Here is a 15,550-nt window from a genome sequence, read left to right on the forward strand (position 1 = left end):
TGAGAACAGAGTGCCGACCTGATAGGCCTTTAGCCAAGCTCTTCTTGTGTAGCTATAATCCAGCTGAGATCTCTCTATAGCAAATATATTTTTCCCTTGGCATTTCTAAATTCAGCAAGGCTTTGTTTCTCCTTCACAGCCGCGTTCATCAGATTGCCAAACTGTACCTTTTCGCACCTTCTTCTGGTACTTTTTCAGCTCCTCTGGCCATGACTGATGGAGCAGCAAAAGTAATCGAGGTGAGATCACAAGTCAGTGCTCAGCAGGTAGATCACTATATTGCATTGCTCTGAATTAGACTAAGTTGGAGGTTCATTTCTGGAATGCTGCTACCAAAGTAAAATGCCCTACCCATAAGTTCCCCTTACCAAAAAACAAAACCCTATCCACAACACTATTATTTAGAAACTTTGGAGAGCTGCTAGACTCATACTGAGCTAGGCTAATGGTCTGACTCTATATAAGACATATTCCTCAGTTCCCCAAGGCGTTCCCTAACAAGGCCAGATTGGGAGTTAGCAAAACTGGTGCATATGTGGCATCCTGGCTCTGCTTAGATCCAAAGTGATGCATATCAGCCAGCTCTGCTGAAAAACCTTTTGATCATTATCTCAGAGGCAGATCTTTGGCAGCACAACTGGTTCTACCACACTGGGCTCTGAGCCTACAGGGCACCATAGTGAACAGAGCAGAATGGAAGGCAAAGGCCGGGGGTGGGGCTCCAAATTTTGGCCTTGCACAGGGCGCCACTGAAATTTAAAAGATCAAAGTCTAACCCTAACTATCTGGAGTTGTGGTGTAAGACCTCTGTGGGAAAGCTCCCTTGCCTGACTTTGCAGCCCACCCAGCCCTAGCCAGACTGTCATGGACTGGTTGGATGCAGAGGAGTGGTGGGAGGCACCAGCAAGGGAACCACCAGGCAGAGAAGGTTCAGAGCCAGGGCATTTGTGGTAGGACAATGATGCAGGGTCAGAGGAAAGTGTTGAAAGCTGAATAAGCAACAGGGCTTAGTGAGCAGGAAGAGGCTGTGGCGGAGGGCAGCTGAGCCTCAGAGGTGTCAGAGGAATGGGGCCAGGAGACAGAAATGAGGCAGGCTGCTGAAGAATTCAGGGAGTCTCCCCCTCCTGCTGAGACCAGCTCTCCTCCCACCTGGTCTCCCAAAGCATGCAGAGGAATAAAGAGGGAGGAGCAATAAATGACAGGACAAAGGAGCTTTGGGCTGCTGTGGAAGGAACCAGGAGAGGAAATCCTGTTTGTTGTTCTTTCTCCCATCTGTTTCCTTCAACTCCCAACAGTCCTTGGGTATCCCCAAACCCCTCAAAGAAGTTTTTATCCACTTGACATCACGTGACCCTGCCAAATTCTGGACTTCTGGCCAGTGGATGACTGAACACAGAGGGGGCTCTGATGTTGGTAAGTGTACCCCAAAGTGGGAAGTCTGACACAGAGTGCGATACAAAATGCCTTAAGAAATGAGTAGTGGTGCAGTTAGATAATGTTATATACCATCAGCCTAATGGTCTGTTGAGGCAAGGAGAGAGGTCATTTAGATGGCCATGTGTATAACGTCTGTTGAGAAATGCACAATTAACACTTCTCCCACCACCCCAACACCTCTTCCATTCCATGCTTTTAACTGCATCCACATTTCTAATGGAAAAGAAAAATGAACAATTGAGAAACAGTTTACCAACCTGGTAATAAAAAAGATAATACTCTAAGCATGTGCAGTCTCACAGTTTAAAAATTCAATTAACTCACAGCACCACCAGGACTATATGAATAAAACTTGATAGTTTCTAATGCTTTCTCATGTGATTCTGTTAAACTGGAACTTAGATCTATCCGCAGGCTTCTGGGGAAACCCAGCCAGATGGGCAGGGTATAAATAATAAATTATTATTATTATGTCACATAGGCCACGCCCATAGTAATCACCATGGCAACATTGCTGGTGGGTAGGTAATATATAACCAATCCTATGGATTGCAAACATTGTAGCTGCTTAAGTTTTCCTATTGCTCATGTTTCACCTTAGGAACATAGGAAGCTGTCTTATACAGAGTCAGTATTATCTACACGGACGGGCAGCTTTTGTCCAGGGTTTGGGGCAGGGGTCTTTGCCAGCCCTACCTAGAAATGCTGGGGTTTGATCCTGGGAACTTCTGCATATGAAGCAGGTGCCATGACCTTTTCCCAAAGTTACTGAGGTGCCAGCTTCTTTTTTCGCTACACTGCTGAATGATAATGTTGCTTTTTCTTCAGCTTGAAGCCAGTGCTGGTTATTTGTGAAGATCAGCAGCAGCTAAGACTGGGTGTTCTTTTCTTGCAGCTAGTGGCACAGAGACAGTAGCCCTGGAACTCCCTGATGGCAGCTACAGTCTCCATGGCTTGAAATGGTTTACTTCAGCCACCGATTCAGATATAACTTTGACACTGGCAAGGAGTGTGACTGCTGATGGACAAATACAGCAGGTCAGATTCCTAACTGGGGAAACTGAAGGACCAGCTCACAAGCAGTAATCAGTAATGTGGAAGTGGGGTGAGAAACAGGGTCCTTCACTGTCCATTTTGACAGGCGTTGGCGCCACTTACCTGCCACTCACCTGCCACTGGGCCTTGCTGTGTTAATCAGCTGATTAGCGCTTATAGCAAGACCCCCTTTGGGCAGGAATCAGCTGCACTAAGAAGCTCTGAGAACTCTGTAGCACAGCCAATCCCTGCTGGGCTTGTATCATCACCAAACAGCACTGACAGCAAACCTTGTTTGCCAAGAAACTATCCAGCGTAGTACACTTTAAGGATCCTGATTGTTCCCTTACAGCCATGTCTTTACCTGCCACATTCTCATTTCACATAGGATGTCAGGTGAGGATCAGGTGGGCTTGGTTTGCAGAAAACAGCTTCACAGGCCAAAGAGAACCCTTGCCTGGCCTAATTTGGTTCACAGACTGGAGGTTTCCCATTGCTGCACTATTGTATTGCACAATGTATTCATTCTAACTCCATTCTCCTTGTTACCAGTCAGTGTTTCTCACCTTTGCATTCTCGGCCGCAGGGCTCCCAAGGTCTGTCTCTGTTCTACCTGAAGATGCGTGATGAGGAAGGGAAGCTGAATGGGGTTGAGATACAACGGCTGAAAGACAAGCTGGGCACAAGGCAACTGCCGACTGCAGAGCTCCTCCTAAATGGAGCCAAGTCACTCAAGGTGAGCAAAAAGAAAAAGGTGTGGAGGAAAACTTCCTCCAAAGCTCAGATTCTACTTCCCTGGTATGAGACAAATGAAAGCAAGGTGCTCTGGAGCAGGGCAGCTCTCTGTGGATTTTGCCCCTGCATAGAGCTGCCATGCAGGTGCAGAAGCAGACATCTAACAGCCAAAGCAGCATGGATGAGAATTTCCGCCTCCTTAGGAAGACCAAGTTACTAGCAAAAAAGAAACAGCATCAAAGTGTCGAACAATGCCTTCTGGAGTACTATGGTACTCAGAGGAAGACTAAGAGCAGGCCAATGCACTCTGTGGCCTCTACCTTACAATCTCCTCACAGATGGGGAACCACACACCTGGAGGCCAAATGCGGTGCTCCAGCTCTCTCTATCTGGGCCTTAAAACTCCTCAGGCCACACACCCTACTGCCCTACTCTATACTCCAAGGGCTTTTTTTTTTTGGCCAGGGTGGAATGTGTCCTTGAACTCCAATAATGGCCTTTGTCTGGATGGAGAATAAAGAGGTGTGTGTGTTTAAAGTAGATTATTGTCCATGATCACTTTTGCCTTTGGTCCCATCCACCACTGGCATTCTCGAAAATTCGTTCCTTGGCCTTCATGCCCTTTCTGCTTCTGTTACGCAGATCCTTACCAAAGAATTGCATCAATCATTTGTTAGCATGTTTCAGGTTTGTTTTGCTTACTGAGCTGCCTCCTCACCCCATTCCTTGTGTTTATACGCTATGAGCTGCTCTTCCCTCCTTAATGGCTAGATATGTATCTATGCAACTGTGCTGTGTACGTATTTCTTGACTGAAGAATTTGTGCAGAGTTCCCACTGCTCTGCTTAGGAGTTACGGGCAGGCGGAAAGGTTATTATAGGCTTTTATGCTCCAGGGAGAACATGAGAGAAAGCAAAGAGATTCCCTTTTTACTAAATTGCAATCCAGACCATGCTAATTAACCTTATTCTGGCTTTTTCTGCTTCATGCTTCCAGATCTCTGCAGAGGGCCGGGGTGTGGCTTCTATTGTAAACATGATGACGATCACTAGGATCCACAATGTCATTTGTGCAGTTGCGTGCATGAGAAGGTAATTCATGTCCTCTTCCCTAAGACCTACTGGATCCTTGGGCTTAATTATGGCTCTTTGAATCATGCTGCTGTCTGAATAAGCATTAAAGTAAGATGAGGCTGGCTATCAAAATGCTGTTAAAAAACTCCTGGTTTCCAAATTGTGGTAGTAAACTACAGTTCCCAGGATTCCTTTGAGACAAACATGTACTTGCAGTGTATGGTGCAGATGGTAACTTCCATGTTACTATCTCTCAAATAAAAGCACTGCTTGTGAGCTACAATTAGCTACCTCAATCAAAAATCTACACAGAGAAAGAATGAGGAACCTGAGACACTCCAGATGTTGTTAGACTACAGTTCCCATCATTTCTGACCATTGGCCATGCTGGCTGGGGCTGGTGCAAATTGTAGTCCAGCAACATCTGGAAGGCCACAGGTTAGTCACTCCTCTCAACAGCTGTGGCCTTTGCGACCTTGGGGCATATCTTCTCACATGTGACCTTTGCATTTAATTAGCTAAAAATTGCCTTCCATCTCCAGAGTGATCACCCTGGCAAGGGATTATGCCACCAAGAGGGAATCCTTTGGGAAACCCCTGAAGGCTCACCCTTTGCACATGCAGACTTTGGCTCGAATGGAGGTGAGCATTTGGAGGTGCTGGTTTTGTTTGACCTTGACCCTTGAGGTCTTCCCCTGCCACCTACGAAGCACATGAGACTCCTCTCCACATTCACGGTCCTCTTGGTCGTGAGGTGAAGGTGGTCTTTTCTTTCTCCCTTGAAAAGACCATGGAGCCAAAGGAGGAAGTTGGAAGAGTGAGGTTCTTTCTCACAACCTCTTTCAGCTCCATGTTCTTTTCAGACCTCAGATAAATTCTGTGGTATCCTGCAGCTCCCTTAGAAAAGCAAAATGCCTGTGTTTTTCTCTGTCTCAAGGTGGGGTGGGAGCTTACCAGTGGGAGTGCAAAAAGAAGTGACCAGAGGTGGTGGCAGTGGCTCTCCAGGATTTCAGGCAGGGAACCTGGATATATCAGGCACTGAACCAGGATTTCCAGCAGCCCTACCTGGATATGTCTGGCATCAGACTTGAGACCTAATGCATGCTAGGCAAATGCTCTACCATTAAGCTAAAATCCTTAAGACATAGGAAGCTGCCTTAAACTGAGTAAGACATCGTTTTACATCTAGTTCATTACTGTCTACATTATCTGGCACTGGCTTTCCAGTGTTTCAGGCAGGGAACACTTCCAGCCCTACCTGAATATTCCAGAGATTAATCTTGGGACTTTCTGTATGCCAAGCCCGTGTTCTGCCACTCAGCTACTGCCCTTGCCTAATATGAAATCCTTGTTTCTCCAGCCAAGTGATACTTGTTGTAAGAACATTGTGTGCTCCTCCACCCTGCCCTAATGATCCCACACTCTCTTGCTCCTGCATGTTCAAGCTCGAGGAGCATTCCTGCTGATGATGGAGATAGGGAAATTGCTTGGACTGGAAGAAACCAAGAAGGACACTGAACAAGACCAGCACATGCTTAGGCTGCTGACGTCTGTTGCCAAACTTTACACTGGGAAACAAGTACTGTTTCAAGGCCTAGAATTTGGTTTCATGGTTTAGTTACATATTGGGCTCTGAAGCAAAAAGGGTGCATTCACAGAGGAGCCAGATCCTAATTGTGGGGGAGAAGAGGAAAGGAAAGGAAAGAACAAAACTTGGTAATTGTTTAATGGCCAAGTGGTTGTGAAATAGTAACACCCTGCCAGGGTAAGCGTATTCAAGAAATTGAACTATTATAAACATATTGGAAAGATAGCTACTCAGATGTTTTCCTGGATGGGCTTCTGCCCTAGGGTGGTCCCTTAGCCTTGATCCTCTTTTTCAACAAGCCTTTCCCATCCCCAGATTCTAGACAGTGCAAAGTGCTGCATTTGACCTTCCCACAACCCAGTCTGCTGACAGGTCTGTAATGCGCTTTAGGTGTATATGAAGTTGTCAGAGATGGGCGGAGACCAGGGGCAGATCTCTGGGTGTTCAAGGTTAATGGGAATGTGCACATACCACATGTCTTTGTTGCAGTTACCTCAGAAGGGCTGGAGTGTTTTGGAGGCCTGGGCTACATGGAAGATACAGGCCTGGCAGGAATTTTACGGAATGCCCAGGTATTAAGCCACACACCCACACCCTGCAAAAAAAGGCATTTTAGCTTCTCCTTCTTTTAGCAGCCTATATCCTATAGCAGTGCTGTTGAGGTAGAGCAGGGAACAAAAACTGGCTTCAAAATCTTGGTGGTGGCTCCATTATTTGGAGTCTACAGGGGCTTAGACATTGCTTGTCACAGTGGTCTAAGCTCACAATAGAATTAGTTATTTTCACTCTTCTTTCAGGTAAAAGTTCTGCAGTTCAAAAATGTACTCTCTGCATCTGTTCCTCCAGGATTAAGAATGCACCAGCTGTTGATACAAAATGTCTTAGAAAGAGCAGCTTCAAACTGTGTCCCTACAGCTTGTAACTGGATTTACGCGCCAAATACCAGGGACTTCAATTTAACGGCAGGTGTTAATCATGAGTTAGATACAATCCCTTAGTGCCAATGTTATTTCTTCAAACATGAATATTTCTAGTAAGCCGATATAAGTCTCCTGAGATGCCCCAACCATCTGCCTGCTGTAACGAATGAACACAGCTGGCAGATTGTGAAAGATGGACCAGTTCTCAGCACTTTCAAGGAATAGTTATGCAAACATAAACAGGCTATATTTGGGAGGGGCATTCAAAAATATTAGTTGGAGGACAATCCCTTCTCTATTGCAAAGCACATCCGGGATACTGCATTTCATCAGAGAAGGGCTGGGGGCATGTGTCATCGTTCCACTCTCACTTGTTAACAGCGGTCTTCTGTTCTTTTTTGGTGGCTGGGGGTGAGTGTGCAGTGGGCGGGGGTCGGACATGCAGGGCCCAGAGAACCCACCATGCCAGGCTTTCCCTCACCAACACTGCTAAGTGTACGTACATGGGGCATGGAGGGTTCACGGAGCCTGTGTGCTAGTTCATCCCTGGCCACCAGAATCAAGCGGGGCTACGCCCCTGCCCACCCATGCAGGGAGAAGCCTGGCTGACCGACATGGCCCTTGGCTGGCCAATCCCCATCCCACCCTGACGCTGGCCAGGCAGACATTCAGCAAGGGGGCTGGGGACACAGCGGTCAGGCCAGGCCAGGCTCCAGGGCTGAGAGACCCCCAGCAGCAGGCAGGTGGGACAGGAATCTCTGTGTGGCTCACACCCCCTAAAAATCATGCGCTTGCTGCTCTCCCCCCTGCCCCAGGCTATTCCCCTGCTTGTTAATATAGTCTGGATGGGAACATTACAGATCATAGAAAGCAGCTGTCGGAAAAGAGCTCAGCATCCTCTGCTACCCATTTTCCAACTCATTTTGTATTTTGTGACCAGAAAGGGCAACTTATTTTTTCAGCTTTCTACATTTATTTTCTTCAGTCTTTGCTAGCTTGGTGCCCCCCAGTTGTTTTGGACTACAATTCTTGGCAGTCCCAGCCAGCACAGCCATAGAATGCTAGAGCTGGTGAGAGTTATAGTCCAAAACATCTGGAGAGTGACAGACTGGCAGAGATTGATATATTGCAGGGATTTCAGGAGTATATTTGATCTGGAGTGACATGCAGTTGTTCTTACTCTTCTATCCATTACTAGTCTAACATCTCAACTTTCCCTCAACGCCTTAGATTTTGGCTTCCTTCCCTTGTCATTTTGTTTGCTGTCCCACTTTTCTCTGACTCCCTGACAAGTGCTAACTATCTGGGAAGGAACAACCAATATCCTCTCTCTGGATGTTCTGCGCTCCCTAGTCAAGAGCCAAGGAAAAGTGCTGGAAGCATTTTTCTCTACTTCCCAGGTGAGCATTCCTCAACAAGGACACATTACTGTTAATGCCACTGCTATAAATGTAATCCTAAACTATACCTACCTTCCAACCTGGTGCCTTCCTAATGGTTTGACTGCAATTCCCAACAGCCATGGCCAACAGAGTTGTGCTGGCACAGGCTGATGGTATGTGTGTGTTGTGTGGTTTTCTTAAACTTATATTCTATCCTTCCACCCAAAGGAGCCCAGTAAGGAAGCAGGCAGGCAATAAAACAATCAAACATCTTAAAAACCATTCCAGTACAGATGCAGACTAGGAAATATAGCCACTTAAAAGGCTTGCTGAAAGAGGAAGGTCTTCAGCAGGTACCAAAAAGGCAACAGAAATGGCACATAATGTTCAAAGGGAGCAGATTCCAAAGGGCAGGTGCCAGAACCCTAAAGGCCATATTGTTACAATGTGTGGAATGAACCTCCTGCTAAGATGGCATCTGCAGAAGGCCCTCACCTCCAGAGCAGAATCATTGACTGGGTATATAGGGGGTGAGATGAACGTTCAGGTACTGTGGTCCCAAGGTCTATAGGGTTTTATACACCAAAGCCAACACATTGAACATAGCCTAGTTTGTGTAGGGCACCATGCTGGGGAAGGCTGCATTAAGCCACTGTTAAGATTGCAGAAGGTGGAAAGGAGTGCATAAGCCACATCCATTCCTGTGCCCTCAGCTGTGATGAAGAGATTGCAGAAGTTTGTCTGTGCTGCACCCTAGAGTGGTTTACAAAGAGACAAAGCTCAAATATCATGAATATAAAGACGAATGGTTGTTTTTTAGAGTTTGTGAATAGACGTGTGTAATAGGGGCCAAAGTATTTAAGAAATCACTGTACTTTTTAACCATCATGCTGGCTGGGGCTAAAAGGAGTTATAGTCCGAAAGGCAGAGGGGAACAGGTTGAGGAGCAGGCCACTATTAAGAGGTGACAAAAACATCTAGCATAGATGGCTTGATTCTTAGCCATGCTGTCAAATGGAAGGTTGTACTAGCTGCATTTATACACTGCAGCCAACACACTAAAATGTCATGAAACACAGTTTGGAAAGTTCTGACTCAAGGTTTAACGTATTTGATCCCGGCTGAATTTTTGTATTTCATTCCATCTAACATCATGTGTGTTTGTTCTATTACAAGGGAGGGGGACATGACCCTCCAGATGTGATTGGGAAGCTGCAACATGGGATTTGGAGTCTCCATCAGCTAGCTGGCATGGGCCCTATTCAGGAATGATAGGTGTAGTCTAAAAATAGCTGGAGGACTACAGACTCCCCCCTCCCCATTGCACTATGTGATAACGCTAATGCATGTGATAAAGTGGACTCAAGTTCTTAAAAGTTTATGTCATACTGACAACTGTAAATCCTTTAAGGTACCCCAAGCCTCTTTCTTGTTCAGATCAACATAGTTGTCTGGAAAAAATTGTAAACTTTGGTTCAGATTTTGTTGTTGTTGTTTAGTCGTTTAGTCGTGTCCGACTCTTCGTGACCCCATGGACCAGAGAACGCCAGGCACCTCTGTCCTCCACTGCCTCCCGCAGTTTGCTCAAACTCATGCTGGCAACCTCGAAAACACTATCCAACCATCTCGTCCTCTGCCGTCCCCTTCTCCTTGTGCCCTCCATCTTTCCCAACATCAGGGTCTTCTCCACGGAGTCTTCTCTTCACATGAGGTGGCCAAAGTACTGGAGCCTCAGCTTCACAATCTGTCCTTCCAGTGAGCACTCAGGGTTGATTTCCTTCAGTATGGAGAGGTTTGATCTTCTTGCAGTCCATGGGACTCTCAAGAGTCTCCTCCAGCACCATAATTCAAAAGCATCAATTCTTTGGCGATCAGCCTTCTTTATGGTCCAGCTCTCACTTCCATACATCACTACTGGGAAAACCATAGCTTTAACTATACGAACCTTTGTTGGCAAGGTGATGTCTCTACTTCTCAAGATGCTGTCTAGGCCTGTCATTGCCCTTCTCCCAAGAAGCAGGCGTCTTTTAATTTCGTGGCTGCTGTCACCATCTGCAGTGATCATTAAGCCCAAGAAAGTAAAATCTCTCACTACCTCCATTTCTTCCCCTTCTATTTGCCAGGAGGTGATGGGACCAGTGGCCATGATCTTCGTTTTTTTGATGTTGAGCTTCAGACCATATTTTGCGCTCTCCTCTTTCACCCTCATTAAAAGGTTCTTTAATTCCTCCTCACTTTCTGCCATCAAGGTTGTGTCATCTGCATATCTGAGGTTGTTGATATTTCTTCCGGCAATCTTAATTCCGGCTAGGGATTCATCCAGCCCAGCCTTTCGCATGATGAATTCTGCATATAAGTTAAATAAGCAGGGAGACAAAATACAGCCTTGTTGTACTCCTTTCCCAATTTTGAACCAATCAGTTGTTCCATATCCAGTTCTAACTGTAGCTTCTTGTCCCACATAGAGATTTCTCAGGAGACAGATGAGGTGATCTGGCACTCCCATTTCTTTAAGAACTTGCCATAGTTTGCCGTGGTCGACACAGTCAAAGGCTTTTGCATAGTCAATGAAGCAGAAGTAGATGTCTTTCTGGAACTCTCTAGCTTTCTCCATAATCCAGCGCATGTTTGCAATTTGGTCTCTGGTTCCTCTGCCTCTTCTAAATCCAGCTTGCACTTCTGGGAGTTCTCGGTCCACATACTGCTTGAGCCTTCCTTGTAGAATTTTAAGCATAACCTTGCTAGCGTGTGAAATGAGTGCAATTGTGCGGTAGTTGGAGCATTCTTTGGCACTGCCCTTCTTTGGGATTGGGATGTAGACTGATCTTCTCCAATCTTCTGGCCACTGCTGAGTTTTCCAAACTTGCTGGCATATTGAGTGTAGCACCTTAACAGCAGCATCATCTTTTAAAATTTTAAATAGTTCAGCTGGAATACCATCACTTCCACTGGCCTTGTTATTTGCAGTGCTTTCTAAGGCCCATTTGACTTCACTTTCCAGGATGTCTGGCTCAAGGTCAGCAACCACGCTACCTGGGGTATACGAGACGTCCATTTCTTTCTGGTATAATTCCTCTGTGTATTCTTGCCACCTCTTCTTGATGTCTTCTGCTTCTGTTAGGTCCTTTCCACTTTTGTCCTTTATTATGGAAATCTTTGTACCAAATGTTCCTTTCATATCTCCAATTTTCTTGAACAGATCTCTGGTTCTTCCCATTCTATTGCTTTCCTCTATTTTTTTGCATTGCTCGTTTAAGAAGGTCTTCTTGTCTCTCCTTGCTATTCTTTGGAAATCTGCATTCAATTTCCTGTATCTTTCACCATCTCCCTCGCATTTTGCTTGCCTTCTCTCCCCCGCTATTTGTAAGGCCTCATTGGACAGCCACTTTGCTTTCTTGCATTTCCTTTTCATTGGGATGGTTTTCGTTGCTGCCTCCTGTATAATGTTACGAGCCTCCATCCATAGTTCTTCAGGCATTCTGTCCACCAAATCTAAATCCTTAAACCTGTTCCTCACTTCCACTGTGTATTCATAAGGGATTTGACTTAGATTGTATCTTACCGGCCCAGTGGTTTTTCCTACTTTCTTCAGTTTAAGCTTGAATTTTGCTATAAGAAGCTGATGATCTGAGCCACAGTCAGCTCCACGTCTTGTTTTTGCTGACTGTATAGAGCTTCTCCATCTTTGGCTGCAGAGAATATAATCAATCTGATTTCGATGCTGCCCATCTGGTGATGTCCATGTGTAGAGTCGTCTCTTGTGTTGTTGGAAAAGCGTGTTTGTGATGACCAGCTTGTTCTCTTGACAGAACTCTATTAGCCTTTGCCCTGCTTCGTTTTGATCTCCAAGGCCAAACTTGCCAGTTGTTCCTTTTATCTCTTGACTCCCTACTTTAGCAATCCCCTATAATGAGAAGAACATCCTTCTTTGGTGTCACTTCTATAAGGTCTTGTAAGTCTTCATAGAATTGGTCAATTTCAGTTTCTTCAGCACAAGTAGTTGGTGCATAAACTTGGATTACTGTGATGTTAAAAGGTCTGCCTTGGATTCGTATCGAGATCATTCTATCATTTTTGAGATTGCATCCCAGTACAGCTTTCGCCACTCTTTTGTTGACTATGAGGGCCACTCCATTTCTTTTACGGGTTTCTTGCCCACAGTAGTAGATATGATGGTCATCCGAACTGAATTCACCCATTCCCGTCCATTTTAGTTCACTGCTGCCCAAGATGTCAATATTTATTCTTGCCATCTCATTTTTGACCACCTCCAACTTACCCAGGTTCATGGTTCTTACATTCCAGGTTCCTATACAATATTTTTCTTTACAGCATTGGACTTTCCGTTCGCTTCCAGGCATATCCGCAACTGAGCGTCCTTTCGGCTTTGGCCCAGCCGCTTCATCAGCTCTGGATCTACTTGTACTTGCCCTCCGCTCTTCCCCAGTAGCATGTTGGACGCCTTCCGACCTGAGGGGCTCATCTTTCAGCGTCATATCTTTTATATGCCTGTTGTCTTTGTCCATGGAGTTTTCTTGGCAGGGATACTGGAGTGGCTTGCCGGTTCCTCCTCCAGGTGGATCACGTTTGGTCAAAACTCTCCACTATGACCTGTTCATCTTGGGTGCCCTGCTCGGCATAGTTCATAGCTTCTCTGAGTTCTTCAAGCCCCTTCGCCACGGCAAGGCAGTGATCCATGAAGGGGTGGTTCAGATTTGCTAACAGCTGAAATGATGGTTTAGATTGGACAGCAGTACTGGCTGTTTGGACAAAAACTGATTACCATATGATTGATTTCCTTGCAGGCCAGGTTGAAGGTGGCGCTTAGCGTCTCTGAACTGGAACTTTCTGTGCAAATAGTTCAAAATGCTCTCCACAAACTCAAGCAGTTCACTCAGAAAATAAACTTAAAGGGGGAAGCCGAGATGCAGCTGTCTGCAAGAGACTTTGCCTATGCTCTGGCACGGATCTATGGAGGTAATGAAAAATGCTGTTAAATAATCACTTTGCCAGCTTACTACAGAATGATGTAGAATTCAGTGCAGTAGGCTGAAGCTTATGATCACCAGGCATTTCTGGGAGATCTTCCAACCCAACTCTGCACTGCGAGTCTATGACCAATGATTAAAAAGTGGCATTTTTTTGACTGGATGCACAGCCACGTAGCAAGTGACTCATCTCAGGCAGGAGTAAAATGTCTTAATGTAAAAGATGCAATAAATTTACATAGCAGTACACAAGAGAGTAGCACCAAATAAGTGGACATCAAAAAGATTTAAGTTACCAGCACAGAACTGAATTTATTGGAAAGCCAGCACATCAAGCTGGAATAGCTTATTTTCATTGAGGCAATTGTTCCTAAGAACATGTCTCGGAATTCTTCAGAAAATGATGGATGCACAATCCCCTGTCCATGTGAACCGCTGTAGTTTTAAGCAAGCAGGCTGCCAGTGATCAGTGTAATTTGAGAGAAGCCAATGGCCAGGTCACCTTTTCTTGTTGCTCCCAATCACTGCCATTTTCTGTTCCACCACCTGTGACCACCTGATCTATTGACTACTTCCTCAGGCATACACCCATGTGGAAATGTTATCTTCATTACCTTCTAGTTTTCAGCTTTTGCCTCTGAAATTAAGTTTGGCAAAGACAAAACACCCGGCAGGGGTGGGAAAGAGATGGCCCTAGATATTTGGACTGCTGTTACTTTAGGTGTATACGGGGGTGGGGGGATGTTCACAGACAGGGGTGCCGACTTATAAAAAATATTGGGGGGGCCCATACTGGGGTCCTGCCCCGGGAAGTTTTATAAGATCTGCTCCGGCCCGTTGCTGCTGCTGCCGCCCGCCTCGTGGCCCCCTCGCCAGCTGAGGGAGGGAGAGAGACCGAGAAGGAGAGAGATGCGTGGTGGGCAAGGCAAGTGCCCGCCGCGCCTCGCCTCCCACCGCCCCTCATGCCGGCCGCCCCCTCCCCTCCCTTCCCCGCGCACACGCGCTCGCTCGCCCTCCTCACCCCAGCTCTTGGCCGTTCGCCCCAGGAACTCGCCGCTGTTGGGGTTGTAGATGAACCTCCGCCACTCGGCCATAGACTGGCTGAAGGGCTTCTCCTCCTCCTTGGCCATAGCGCGCGCGAGAGAGAGAGAGAGGCTGGAAAGAGAGAGGGAGCTCGGCGGTTCGCGGGCGGCAGTTTTTCCCCTGCCGAAACAACAGCGGCTCCTCAGAACCGCTAAGTAACTCTCCCTCAGGCGCCCGGCGGGAGAGCAGAAGAGAGGAAAAGGAAAGAGGGGCTGGGCCAGTCGCACGCACCGAGCAAAACTACTCGCGCCGCCTCTTTTACTACCGTAATAATTATTTGTTTTAACTCATTACTGAATGTATTTTAAAAGGTAACTATCATCAAACAAGGAAAATAAAAAATACCAACATAATTTTGTGATTTTACAAAGCATAATATAACTACCGTATTTTTCGCTCTATAACACGCACCTGACCATAACACGCACATCGTTTTTAGAGGAGGAAAACAAGGGGAAAAAACATTCTGAATGAAACAGTGGATGTATCATTTTTGTGCTTCATACTGTGGCCACAGACATGTGATCTGATGGTGAATTTGGGGTGACCCAATGCAAAAATCCTGAGGATCCATGTGGATCCATGTTTTGTAACCACGTTTTTGCGCCATTGCAGCCCCAGGCAACAGTGGGTGCGTGATTTTGGGGGGGCAGGCTGTAGCCATGGACATGCTATGTGCTCTGATGGTGAATTTGGGCTGACCCAATGCAAAGATCCTGAGGATCCATGTGGATCCATGTTTTGTAACCATGTTTTTGCACCATTGCAGCCCCAGGCAACAGTGGGTGCGTGATTTTGGGGGGGCAGGCTGTAGCCATGGACATGCTATGTGCTCTGATGGTGAATTTGGGCTGACCCAATGCAAAGATCCTGAGGATCCATGTGGATCCATGTTTTGTAACCACGTTTTTGCACCACTGCAGCCCCAGGCAACAGTGGGTGCGTGATTTTTGGAGGGCAGGCTGTAGCCATGGACATGCTATGTGCTCTGATGGTGAATTTGGGCTGACCCAATGCAAAGATCCTGAGGATCCATGTGGATCCATGTTTTGTAACCACGTTTTTGCACCATTGCAGCCCCAGGCAACAGTGGGTGCGTGATTTTTTTGGTGCAGGCTGTAGCCATGGACATGCTATGTGCTCTGATGGTGAATTTGGGCTGACCCAATGCAAAGATCCTGAGGATCCATGTGGATCCATGTTTTGTAACCACGGTTTTGCACCATTGCAGCCCCAGGGAACAGTGGGTGCATGATTTTGGGGGGGCAGGCTGTAGCCATGGACATGCTATGTGCTCTGATGGTGAATT

The 15,550-nt window shown here is 46.4% G+C and overlaps 3 protein-coding genes across 11 annotated transcripts in view; 2 read left to right on the forward strand and 1 right to left on the reverse strand.

The window, feature by feature from the left end:
- The window catches only part of HORMAD2 (HORMA domain containing 2), a 54,726-nt gene that overhangs the window by 32,006 nt on the left and 7,170 nt on the right, over positions 1-15,550 (reverse strand). The gene's annotated exons all lie outside the window — the stretch shown is intronic.
- Positions 1-15,550, forward strand: part of LOC310833969 (acyl-CoA dehydrogenase family member 11-like) — a gene marked incomplete at its 5' end in the record, with an annotated part of 39,430 nt that overhangs the window by 2,594 nt on the left and 21,286 nt on the right. Inside the window, 7 exons of the mRNA XM_083717200.1 lie at positions 140-239; positions 1,296-1,413; positions 2,333-2,475; positions 3,059-3,208; positions 4,204-4,298; positions 4,823-4,925; positions 5,722-5,859. Of these exons, the coding sequence (XP_083573326.1) occupies positions 140-239; positions 1,296-1,413; positions 2,333-2,475; positions 3,059-3,208; positions 4,204-4,298; positions 4,823-4,925; positions 5,722-5,859 (847 nt within the window). The remainder of the gene's footprint in view (positions 1-139; positions 240-1,295; positions 1,414-2,332; positions 2,476-3,058; positions 3,209-4,203; positions 4,299-4,822; positions 4,926-5,721; positions 5,860-15,550) is intronic.
- Positions 6,715-15,550, forward strand: part of LOC310834228 (acyl-CoA dehydrogenase family member 11-like) — a 31,981-nt gene continuing 23,145 nt past the window's right edge. The window contains exons 1-3 of the mRNA XM_083717770.1: positions 6,715-6,830; positions 8,081-8,188; positions 12,976-13,147. Of these exons, the coding sequence (XP_083573896.1) occupies positions 6,723-6,830; positions 8,081-8,188; positions 12,976-13,147 (388 nt within the window). The 5' untranslated portion in view covers positions 6,715-6,722. The remainder of the gene's footprint in view (positions 6,831-8,080; positions 8,189-12,975; positions 13,148-15,550) is intronic.

Source organism: Podarcis gaigeae (assembly GCF_964106915.1).
Source record: "Podarcis gaigeae genome assembly, chromosome: 16".
In the NCBI taxonomy this organism is placed as follows: Eukaryota; Metazoa; Chordata; class Lepidosauria; order Squamata; family Lacertidae; genus Podarcis; species Podarcis gaigeae.